Source organism: Typopeltis vanoorti, chromosome 16 (genome assembly GCF_054136105.1).
Source record: "Typopeltis vanoorti isolate ZY-2024b chromosome 16, IOZ_Tvanoo_1.0, whole genome shotgun sequence".
Classification (NCBI taxonomy): Eukaryota; Metazoa; Arthropoda; class Arachnida; order Uropygi; family Thelyphonidae; genus Typopeltis; species Typopeltis vanoorti.
The window spans coordinates 58825616-58838323 of NC_143564.1; the positions used below are offsets into that span (position 1 = coordinate 58825616).

The 12708-nt window shown below is 35.6% G+C and overlaps 1 protein-coding gene across 2 annotated transcripts in view; it reads right to left on the reverse strand.

Moving 5' to 3' along the window:
• LOC150098051 (transmembrane protein 184B-like) overlaps window positions 1–12708 on the reverse strand; it is a 146492-nt gene that overhangs the window by 92287 nt on the left and 41497 nt on the right. For both annotated transcript variants that reach the window (XM_090406121.1, XM_090406119.1), the window contains exon 3: window positions 7372–7534. In XM_090406121.1, the coding sequence (XP_090262247.1) occupies window positions 7372–7534 (163 nt within the window). The remainder of the gene's footprint in view (window positions 1–7371; window positions 7535–12708) is intronic.

The window sequence follows — 12708 nt, forward strand, 5'->3', positions numbered from 1 at the left end:
GCTAACGCATTCCTGGATGCTGACAATGTCAAGTTCTTTCCTAATATTCTCGTTTTTAATATGATATTGCCATTGATGCCATCTATTCACGCCTCTAATCTTTCTCAGGACTCTCATATCTGCCTTCTCTGGTCTTTGGTGAAGTGTTTTACTTCTGACCCAGCTCTCAGATCTATAAGTTAAAACTGGCTATGTTCAAACCAAGCTGGTTTGAACACTGTCTTGTAAACAGCTAATTTAGTGTTCCGACTAATTTCTCTCTTATTCCATATGAATTTATTCAACTGACTTCCTACCATACCAGCTTTGTTGATTCTGTTGTCTATTTCCATATTTAATTTACCATCTTCACTAAAAATTGTGCCTAAGTAGCTGAAATGTTTTACTTGTTCCACAGGTTTGTTTTCCATTCACAACACAGCTGACATTTTCAATGATTCTATCTATTTTCATTGTCTTTGTCTTTTTATTGCTGACCTTCATACTGTATCTATTACAACAGGTATTCAATTTAATCAGAGGATCTTGCAGACTTGTAGTGGATTTATTTAGAAGTATAACATCATCATCAGCATAAAGCAAAGAGCTGATGTTAACATCTCCAATTTTGATATCATGTTTAATACCACTTTCCTTCATAATGTGATCCATACAGATAATGAATAACAGAGGGGATAATGTACATCCTTGTCTCACACCAGATTTAACATTAAACCATCTTCCTGTACTTCCTTCAATTCTAACTGCTGACTTACAACTCAAATAAAGACTAAGTATTGCTTGATATAATGACCCATTGACACCATATAACTGCAGAGTATTGAATAGCTTCTCTCTTGGCACCTTGTCGTATGTCTTTTCCAAATTGACAAAACTTAAATACAGATCTTTGTTATATTCCCATGCTTTCTCCACTATTTGTCATAAAGTGAAGATCTGATCCTGACAGCCTCTATTTGACCTGAATCCAGCTTGTTCTTCACCAAGCTTTTCTTCCACAATTCTTCTCAACCATTTCTCAAGTATACTTGCATATATCTTACCAGGAACACTCAATAGGGATATACCTCTGTAAATCTCACATTCAGTTTTATTTCCCTTTTTATATATAGGTACTATAAGATTCGTCCCTCTGCCCAGGGATTTTAAACTATACAGTGTAGCCACTGTAAGACTTTTATAGCACTATACTTCAGCATTTCTGGTCGAATATCATCTACTCCTGCTGCCTTTCCCCATTTCAAGTCTTTGCTTTTTCTACTTCAAGTATGGATATGTATTCCTGACTGCATGCCTAGTCAATGTTTTTTATCACTGTGCTGTCATTACTGCTTGTTTCATTAGGAAATTTTCAAAGTAATTACTCCATACTTCAAGTATATCTTTTTCTCCCGTTTTCATTTCACCTTTATCATCTCTAACTCCTTTTACAGCACTCTTTCCTCATTCCTAAGCTTCTTCAACAACATCCAGAATATCTTACCAAAGTCCTCCCATGACTTTTGTTTAGCTAGTTTTACACACTGTTTAGCTTTCTTACATTTGTCTCTGTATTCTCTAAGAGCACAAGCTGACTTATTTGCCAGGAACTTTTGATATGCTTTCTTCTTTTCCTTCACTGCCTCTTTAACTTCCTGTGTCCACCAGGGAGTTCTAATTTTTCTATCCTTGCAGACAACTTCACCACATGCCTCTCTAGCTGAATGAATCAGGGTTTTCTTCAAGGTTTGCCACTGAATCTCCAAGGTTTGGTTCTTGTTTTCCAACCCTTTCATTTTTTTTTCAATAATCTTTGTGTATTTTAGTCTACAGTTCACACCTGAGAACTGCTCAACTTTTATTCACTTTAAAACTTTCTTACGTCATTCTTTTCAATATGAAATTCAATTTTATCCTGCTCAAGATAAATAGTGATCACTTCCAATTTCCAATCCTCTATACCCTCTGGTGTCCTGCACCAGGAAGAAAACATTACTATCAACAATAACATAGACAATGAGACTTTTCTTATTCCTAGCCTCTTCTCTCCATGTGAATTTGTGCACATTTTTATGTTGGAACATGGTGTTAGTAATAACCAGTCCATGTCCTGAGCAGAAATCCAACAACAGGTATTTGCCATTATTATTAGCTTTGCTCTTTTCTCCAAATTTTCCCAAAATATTTTTGTATGTCTGACAATCACTTCCTACTCTGCTATTTAGATCCCAAACAAGGACCAACTTTTCCTTTTTCATTGTGTCAGTAGCTTTCTCTAGAGCCTCAAAAAATTCCTCCACTTCTACCTCAGTGGAATCTTCTGTGGGATCATAGGCACAAATAAGTCTCATTGTCCAGTTCCCCATTCTGATATTTGCCCAAATCTCTCTACTTGACACTGCCTGCCTTTCAAGAAGATGAGCCTCGTATTTTGTGTTGAATACTATGGCTACTCCTTCTTTTCCTCGATTGTCATTGCCTGAATATAACATTTTGTATTTATTGCTCAGAAAGATCTCACCAGTTTTTCGTCTTTTTTGTTTCAGTCGCCCCTATTATGTCGATCTGGTACTTATCTAATTCCTCCGCTAGCTCCATTTCTTGGCCACTGAGGCTTCTTATGTTGGTAGTACCGAATCTTTAACCCTGGTGATGTTGAGTTGAAGTGTGTTTTCAGATTTGTTCCAAAATGATGGGAAAAGCATTCAAGAGGGAGAAAAGAATTTATAAATACTGATAGATAACCATTTAAAAAAAAAAAAAATAAAGATGGAAGATACTTGCAATGCAAAAATACAGGATCTAATAACAGCATCTAAGAGTTTGTAGAAGTGGCAACTGTTATGCCAATTGGTGGGTAACATGCAGTTCTGACTTTGGAAGCTGCAAATCATATGCAGTTCTTGCATATAGCAGGTGAGGAACCTGCAGCCTTTTTTTCACATATTTTTTTAATTATGTATCTTCATTGCTTACAAATTATACATTCCCAATTGGCATGTATTTTTATTAATTAATTGCAATTATTTTTAAAGCACAATGTTAAAAAAATCAACCATTAGTATTGATCCATCCATTGTTCTATGGTTGGTGCTAATGTTCAATGTTTAGCATAGTATCACATTATATTTATTTGTCACTATTAAAACGTTTTCTTTTGATCTAGATATCTGTTGTGTGATCTCATTACAGAAATAATGAATGTTGGAATGGAAGCTTTCATTCACCATTCTGTTCAAAATTTTCAACCCACATCTAATCAATGGTTCCCCAATTCTCTTGAGCACCCATTGTGCTCAAGAGATGTGTTCCTGTTCTTTATCAACTATACTCTTCTTTGTTGGAAGTTTCTCTACTTGGTTATAATATAAATTTAAGATACCAAGAAATTATATACTTGGTTTAATCCTTTATCCAAGTGTAAGCAAACAAGTTTGCACCTGAACTATTTTCAGGAATGGGACAACTTGTATAAAGGTCAGTGAAGTCATTAGCTTCTTTATACCAGTTGCCTCAGTCTTGAAAATAGTTCAGGCGTAAACGTGTTTGCTTACACTTCGATAAAGGATTAAACCAAGTATATAATTTCTTGGTATCTTTAATTTATACACTCTTCTTTAATAACTTTATACATGTACAACAGTTGCCCAAAAAAAAAAGGTGATAAATGCCTACCTTTAAGCTATCAACCTATTGCTCTCACCTCAATTTTCTCTAAATAATGGAGAAGGTTAGCAATGGTCAACTTTTTCAACACCTGGAGAACTGCAATCTAATTAGTGACCACCAATATGGATTTTGCCAACCTAGATTTAGGTCAGGAGATCCACAACAGATCTCCTGGCATATACATCATGCACCCTCTAGATCCATTCCATGGAGAAGGTTGGAGAAACCTGTGGCATTGCTCTTGATATCTCCAAGGCTTCTAATAGCATTTGGCATCAACAGCTTAGAAAGTTATCATTATTTGGACTGCCTTCATCCTTGTGTAGTTAGATTGCTGGTTTTTCTCTCATTTCTGATGACAGCACCCTTCACTCATATGACAAGCCTTGCAGTACTCAAATATCTCAAGCTTCAAGATAATCTTTAAATAAGTTCCCTGAATACTGATCTCCACAGTATCCTTGATTGGGGTAAAAAACAATCTAGCCAACTTTCATTTTACACAAATTATGGACTCTACAACTGTGTTACAAATATTTTAATTTCCTGATGTTTCAACCTTCATCGTCTCTTCAGCATATTGTGTGAAATGTAATTTAGCTTGTATCTGTGTGTGTGTGTATGTACTCCAGATGATGACCTTAATATGAAGTCTAAACATCGTGAAATTAAAATAATTATTTATAACATGGTTGTTTGTAGAATCCATAATTTGTGTAAAATGAATGCTGATCACCATGTAACACTAAAGAAAAGGAATCTAGCCAACTTCAATGCTTCTAAAATACAGTTTTGTTTGTTTTCTCAAAAAAGACCTCTGCCTACTTTTGATAATATTCAGCTCAACAGACAATTCCAAATCTCTCTTCTCATACTGACTCTTACTTCAAATCTTTCCTGGCATCATCATCTTCCAAAAAAACTTGGCATCCTTTTCCACTCAAACTACTTCTCTGCTGAACAGTTACTTACTCTATATTAGCATTTCTCAACCTTTCTAAGCCCAAGGACCAGTAAACTGCCTAAAACAATTCTACAGACCACTAAATTATGTAATGTTTTAAAAACCTATGTGGGGGATTACCAACATTTGGGAAAAACTGTGCCATTTATAACATCATAAATCTAAAAGCATGTTTTGAATACATACGGAAATATAAATTGGAAATAAACAATTAAAAGAACATCATCATTGAACAAAGTTTTAATTTTTATTAAACAAATAAATAATATGATATAATTATGTTACTACTTACTTTTAATGAGATGGTTGAACTTCTCGGCCTTTGCAGAGTTGCTGGATAGCTGGCTCAATATTGGTCAACTTCAGTCGAAGATCGGCACACACACAGACGATTTTTGTATTTTGTTTTTATTTGAAGGAGCGATGAAAATCCTTTCTCACAAAGATAGGTTGTAGAAAACTGCATGATGATTTTCAATGCTTCTTCAGATAATTCAGGAAATTCACTTCTTACTGAAGGCGAGATCCAAAATGGAGCCAAACCAAGATCATAGAATTGCATTTTAAGCCCGCTATCACTTGAAAGCTCAATTAACTATTCTTTTTTCAATAACGAAAGGTTGTTCTCATGACTGTAAGCCTGAGATGGATCACGAACCCACAGAAATTTCTTATCAAAATTATTCAGAAAATATCTTTCAAAATTCTGCTTCAGAGTTTTGAGGTAGTTACAAACCCTTTCCAGAAACTCAGAATCAACAAAAATATAATTTTCCACTGAAAAGGATCCTGATGTTGAAAAAGGTGCACATTGTCTGTCTTTAACATAACTAATTCATAACACCAGTTTTTTTTTTTTTAATGCTTTTATTTTGTATGGGGCACTCCATCTCTGAAGTCATGCAGGCACTGGGCATTTCACAGGCCACTGTGTACAACTTATCGATGACAGGGGATGCCGTCAGCTAGCATCAGGTAACAGCAGATAGACGGGTCACAGTGCCACAGATCACTCGCCAATGCAATGCTGGACAACAACGACATGTAAGCAGCCACACCATCCAGAACCGTCTCCTCGCTATGGGGTACAGAAGCCACCGCCCGACTAGGGTACTTCTGCTCATTGCACGTCACAAGGCACAACGATTAGCATGGGCACAGGAACACCGCCATTGAACCCTCGACGCATGGAAAAAGGTCGCCTAAACTGATGAGTCGAGGTACACATTGGTACATGCCGATGGCAGGGTACGAGTGCATCGCCAAGCACATGAAGTGATAGATCCCTTGTGCCAGCAGGGTACAGTTCAGGCCAGTGGTGGTGGTATCCTTGTATGGGGACTGTTTATGTGGGATGAAATGGGTCCCCTGGTACATCTACCATCGTTCCTCACTGGCGAACGATACAGGGACCTGCTGTCAGATCATGTGCACCCATTTCTGCACCTATAGCAAGACAATGCACCGACCCACTGCTCCCAAATTGTGGCAAAGTGGGTGGATGAACACTCCACGGACATGAGGATGCTTGGCTGGCCCCCGAGGTCTCCTGACCTCAATCCTAACACATCTGAGATGCTGTTGAGAGAGCTATACGTGCCCTGAACCCTGCTCTGACCAATCTCCTTGCACTGTGTAAGGCTAGGCAGGGGTCATGGATCAGTTCAGCTCCCCAATGCTTCCGGTGCCTTGTGGAGTCAATGCCACATCGCAGCTGTCATCAAGGCGAAAGGGGGTGCTACCCACTACTAGGCAGGTATCTCTAATTCAACTGCTCATGAGTGAATGAATATATATATATATATATATATATATATATATATATATATACTGGGTGATCCAAAAGTAACAGAAAAAGTAAAAATTCAATAATTTGAAAAGTATGCAACAGTAGCACGATGTGGTTTTCACAGAAAGACATGGGATTTTTTTTTTAATAACGAAAAATTTTATTGCCAGAATAGTTACATTTGCCACCGACAGGTGTTGCTTCAGGTGTGTCAGTAGTTTGTACAGTCCCGTACAAAATGCCAGTTCGTCTTGAAATTTCACGTGCACTGCATTCCCCATGTGCGGAAGCTGCCGATTATGTGTCGGTCATGTGCACAACTGCAATAGTTTTTTTGGGTCTCCCGCCTCTTGCACGTGCTTCCAAACTGCCAATGTCCTCAAACCTTTTCATCATATCTATCAGTGAGGAACAAGACATTGGTCCCTTTCTACTTCTAATACTCCGCATCGAACGATAGGTGCACAAAGCCGCACTTACACATTCGGAGTTCTGATAATACAGCTTAACTAAAAGTGCTTTATCTTGTAACGATAACATGCCTCACCTTGGCAGAACGTTTAACTTTGGTAATAAACATCAAATGCTGAAAGTTTAATTTCAGTATTCAATACATCTGAAATTTATGTACCTCACGGTTTAAATAGCGATGGGCATCAGCTACAGCACCACCTGTCGGTGACAAACGTAACTATTCCGGCAATAAAATTTTTAATTATTAAAAAAAAAAAAAAAAAAAAAAAATCCCATGTCTTTCTGTGAAAACCGCATTGTTCTACTGTCTATACTTTTCAAATTATTGAATTTTTACTTTTTCTGCTACTTTTGGATCACCTGGTATATATATATATATATATATATAAAAGCAAATTTTTAGTTTTAATGATATTTCATACAAAAGCAAATATAATTAAAGCTGAACTCGATTTTCAAAACTCTAGTAAAAAACACAAAAAATATTTTTTTTTACCTTCATACCAGTCTCTAACACTGTCGAAATAAATATAGAAATTATCATGAAAGAAAAGTAAGCTCAGCCAAGAATCAAAGGCATATATGGGCACAATAAAAAGAATTCGTACAATCCAGCGCTGTTCTGATGGACTGGTGTAGTATCGTAGGTGCTGGTATATCTAAAAAAGGAATAAACAATCTAAATATCTAACTTGCATAAACTGCAAATCATCAGTATATTAATTATGCTTAAATATGGCAGCAAATTTCTGTTGCAGATTATGTAAGTATATCAAAAAATAACTAAATAAATCACATTTTAAGCCACAGCAATACATGTGGTTGCTATTTATATAAGAAATGACACAGGCTGTGTCCGAATGCAGATTTTATTTCTAAACTTTTGTACTAGTTTTGCTGAACTGTGAGCAGTTTCTATAGGAATAATTCCTATTATTAAGTATTTGAATATTAAAAAAATTAAGAAATGATTGCTGACAATCATAAAAAAAAAAAAAAAACGTGCATTTTGTATAATAGCATTCTTGGTCTTTGAGTTGGATCAGGTTGTGACACCCTAGTCACCTTTAATGTTTCCAAAACACAATTGTCTTTTTTTTTCCCCTTCCCACTGAGAGAAAAACAAATCTTAGTATCTTTGATAATGCTCAGATTAACAGCCAAAAACAGATTTTGCTTCTCAGAATGACAATTACTTCAAACCTTTCCTGAGCCTTTACTAAATCATCTCTATACCATTATCAGCATCAAAAGAACTTTGTATCCTTTTTCGCTCAAAACACTACTTTTAGAAATCTGTTCAAACTTGGAATACTGCTCCATGCTTCCACTGAAATACTGTTATTCCCCATTCACCATTCAAATCCATTTATCTGTTATGGAAGAACCTTTGCTATGAAGTATAAAAGAATATTAACAAGATAACTACTCGTGATCTCTGCCCACTCACAGTACTAATCTGCTGTAGCCTAATGCAGTCTCACATGTATTATGGGGGGGGGGGTGAATCATGTCAATAAAAACCTAATTATAGCAAAAAAAACTTGCATCAACTCATTGAGCCCAACACCAAAAAGTACTGCATCCATATATATTCTTATAATTGCTTACATAAAATGCAGTTCAAAAATTTTTAAGATCTGAAGTTTTGATCTTTCATTATTTTTAAGATGTTGCTGTTGTTTGTTAAGTGTTTAAAAGTATATAGCTAAATGCATAAATATATTATAAAAGTAGATGAAACTTCTCTATAAATCGGTCATCATCATTAAATTCCTGACGTGTACCTCAAGGAAGGTACAGGCTACTCGAATAGTATTACAAGAAAAGATTATATTCAATTTCTTATTAACAATTTTTCTCCAAATCGGTATGCATTTGTCAGGACTCCAACATTGTCATGTAAATTTAACCCTTCTAAAGCACAATTCTAACTGCATCAATCCCTCTATACCCACTTTGCTAACCTTTCCTCTCCTATTTTGCTTAAGTGACAATACTATCTGAAATCAGTTCTGCCCAATAGTCCTCAAAACTAACAATGTCAAGTATCTTCTTAAGATTTTAATTTTAAATATGACTTGGCCTATTATGCTAGCTGTTTACTATCCCAATTTTTCTCGAAAGTATCATATCTATTGTCTTGAGTCTTTTGTTAGCTGTTTTACTTCTAAATCCAGCTCTCAAATTCATGAATTAAAATTGGTTTGTGCACTTTTGTATATATTACTTTGGTGTTTTGAGTAATTTCTTACTTATTCAATATAAATTTATTCATTTGACTCCTTAAATATGCTAGCTTTGCTTATTCCATTACCTATTTCATAATTCACTTGAAATTTTCATTAAAAATTGTGCCTAAATGGATGAAGTCTTATTTGTTCTATAGGTTTCCCATTCAGAGTATTACTGAACTTTTCAAAGTTCATGTCATCATGCTGCTAATTTTCACACTAAATTTGTTACAGTAGATTAAGTATAGTAGTTAAGATTCTTTAGTTTAAGAATCCTGCAGACTTGAACTGGATTTATTTAAAAGAATAACATCATCTGCATAGAGTAAAGATCTGAGATTAACATCTCTAATTTTGATAACAGGCCTAATGCCACTTTCCTTCATAATTGTGAACTACGTACATGATGAATAACAGTGAGTGTGCAGCTTCGTCTCAACACCTGATTTTTACATCAAACCATCTTCTTGTACCTCATTCAATTCTAACTGCTGACTTACAAATCAAATATAGACCATGAATGTTTATCTATATACCTAATGCCTTGTTTATCATGGCATTTTGAAAGCATTTCTCTTAGCACCTTGTCACATGCTTTTTTTTTCAACCAGATCTAAACTTAAATACAGATCAATGTTATATTTTCATGATTTCTCAACTATATTTCATAAAGTAAAAACGTAATTCTGACAATGTTTTTTTATTCTGAACCCAGCTTGTTCAAGTGTCCCATAATTTTTCATAGTTTGTTTGCATAAATCTTTATGCAAGATTATACTTGTTGCATAAAGATTCATGTAAGCAAGTGTTTACTTGCATAAATCTTACATGGAACATTAAGTGGAAAAATTCCTCTAATTCTTGCATTTTGTTTTATTTTCCATTTTAGAGACAGGTGTTATGATGAGTCAGGAATGATGTTAGCTGTTTACTATCCCAATTTTTTTCAAAAGTATCATATCTATGATCTTGAGTCTTTTGTCAGCTGTTTTACTTCTAAATCCAGCTCTGACCAAGCTTTCAGAATTATTCAATATAGCATTGCAAAACTTTTATATCTCCATATTTGAACATTTGATTTTGATAGCATTTTCTACCTAAGTATTGATATACAGGGTGTCCCAAAATTCATGCAAGAAGTAACTTTTACAGAAAACACAGGTTTTTAATTAAAAATTGTAATTTCTTATTGATTCATAAAGTATACAGTATAGGGTTATGCATGGAATAGCATATCGGGTAAATGGCCTCCACAGCTCTGCAGGCACATATGCACTCTTTTGTCGAAATTTTCCACGACTGTTTTGCATAAATATGGCTGAATTTCATTGATACAGCGCTCAATTTCCTCCTTCAAGGCGTGGGTGGTCGTGGGCTTGTTGGCATAAACCTTAGTCTTCAAAAAACCCCAAAGAAAAAAGTCCAACGGCGTTAAGTCACATGATCTGGGCGGCCAATTCTGATCACCAAAACGGGAAATTACACGACCAGGAAATGACTCATGCAGTAATTGAATTGTTTCTCGGGCTGTATGGCATGTGGCCTTGTCTTGTTGAAACCGCATATCGTCCACATCCATATCTTGTAATTTAGGCACAAAAAACTGGATTATCATGTCGCGATGGCGAGCACCATTAACTGTTATTGCCTTACCAGCCGCATTTTCGAAGAAGAACGGACTGATGATGCCTCCAGCCCAAAATCCGCACCAAACAGTGACACGTTGTGGATGCATTTGTTTCTCAACAATCACTTGTGGATTTTCTGAACCCCAAATGCGATAATTTTGTCGATTAACAAAGCCATCAAGATGAAAATGAGCCTCATCACTGAAGATGATTTTGTTCAAAAAATAAGCATCCAGTTGTTGTTCCATAATCCATTCAACAAACTCTCTTTGCTGTGTGTGCTGTCAGTAGGCTTCAGTTCTTGAGTCAATTGAACTTTGTAAGCATAAAGATGCAAATCTTTCGTGAGAATACGCTGTAGAGAGCTTCTCAAAATGCCCAATTCAAGACCACGGTGCCGAATTGATGTTCCTGGACTCTCAGCAACGCTCTCACAAACTGCTTCGATGTTTTCTGTTGAACGATGGCCAGAGTGTATAAGATCACTAATTGATCCAGTTTCCTTGAATTTTTTAATTAATCTTTTCACAGTTGATGAAGTTAAATCACTATTCCGACCATATTTTGTACGAAAATTGTGAACTGAAGCTGCCAAACTGTCATTATTTTTAAAATATTGCTCAACAATGAAAATGCGTTGTTCTTTCGTGTAGCGCTCCATTTTTAATAACCCTGAACTGTCAGCTGTCACGCTGTCTTTTTTTTCTCGTTGGCAACACTTTACCACACAAATGGTGCTAAATTTAAATCTTGCGTGAATTTTGGGACACCCTGTATAATCCTGATTGCACACTGTACCTTAAAATTTTCATAACTGATATCTTTCTTACACACACACACACAACATTCCCTCCACACCATCTTTTCTTAAGAATCCTCTTGCTTAATAAAATTGCAGACACAATTTGATTCCTATCCCATTTATTCTTAAAACTCTGCAGACACATTCTGATACTGTATCATTTAAGTATTTTTTAAATGCATCTCCTGCACTGGTGATATCTTTCCCACCAACAAATAACTATGGTACAGAACCCAGTATACTGCACAGTTGGTCATAATTTTCTGCTTTATAGTTCAGCATATAAACTTTTCTGAATGGAACATACAACTCATCCCTGATCAGTATAGCATGATCACTATCACATAATGGAGGCAGAACAGTCATGTTTTTAAATGAAAGTCCCTCTGACACTATTATCAGATCTAACATTCTTTGATCCCAAGTTCCTTCTGTTGCACGTTGTTTCACAACAGTTCAATAAATTCTATTTCATTAAAGTCATTAATAGGCTGATGTATTTTGTCATTTGATCTACTAGGTCTGTAACAACACCCCACACTATGTAAATTATACTTGCTAAAAATTATATTCTTGTTTAATTTGCCCATCCTTCACATCCTTACCCAAGTGTAAGGATGCGAAGCTGCAATCAACATCACCTTGAAAATTAGAAGAATAGATCTGTACACAAGTCCAGATAAGGTCATATCAAGGCCTTATAAAGAAGCAAAATGAGTTTCTTATTCTTATTGTTTGTTTCAGCATTGCAATTATCTTCTGAGTTGTATTCACAATCTTTGAAATATGGCTCTTGAACTTCAACCTCCTATCTACCAAAACTCCTAGATCTGTAGCCTGGTCAGCTTTTTCTAGTATAATCCTACCAATATAATATGCCATTAGCTTCAGTTTTCTTGTTATACTCACCTCTGTAGCCTGTTTGGTTCAGCAGGACAGCTTGCAGATTTTTATTCATATCTAATGAATAAAAATCAGATCCGTACATACAGGGTGTTCGGGATAAATTTGACAGTTTCGTAAGGAAAAAGAAAATCTTCTTTGTATCTATTAAATTTAATGAATTGACAAAAAAACATTACAGGCAGAGTTAATTACAATACTATCAACAAGATTTACTCAAAATAACCACCATTAGCATCGATCACAGCTTCAATTCTGCTTCGGAA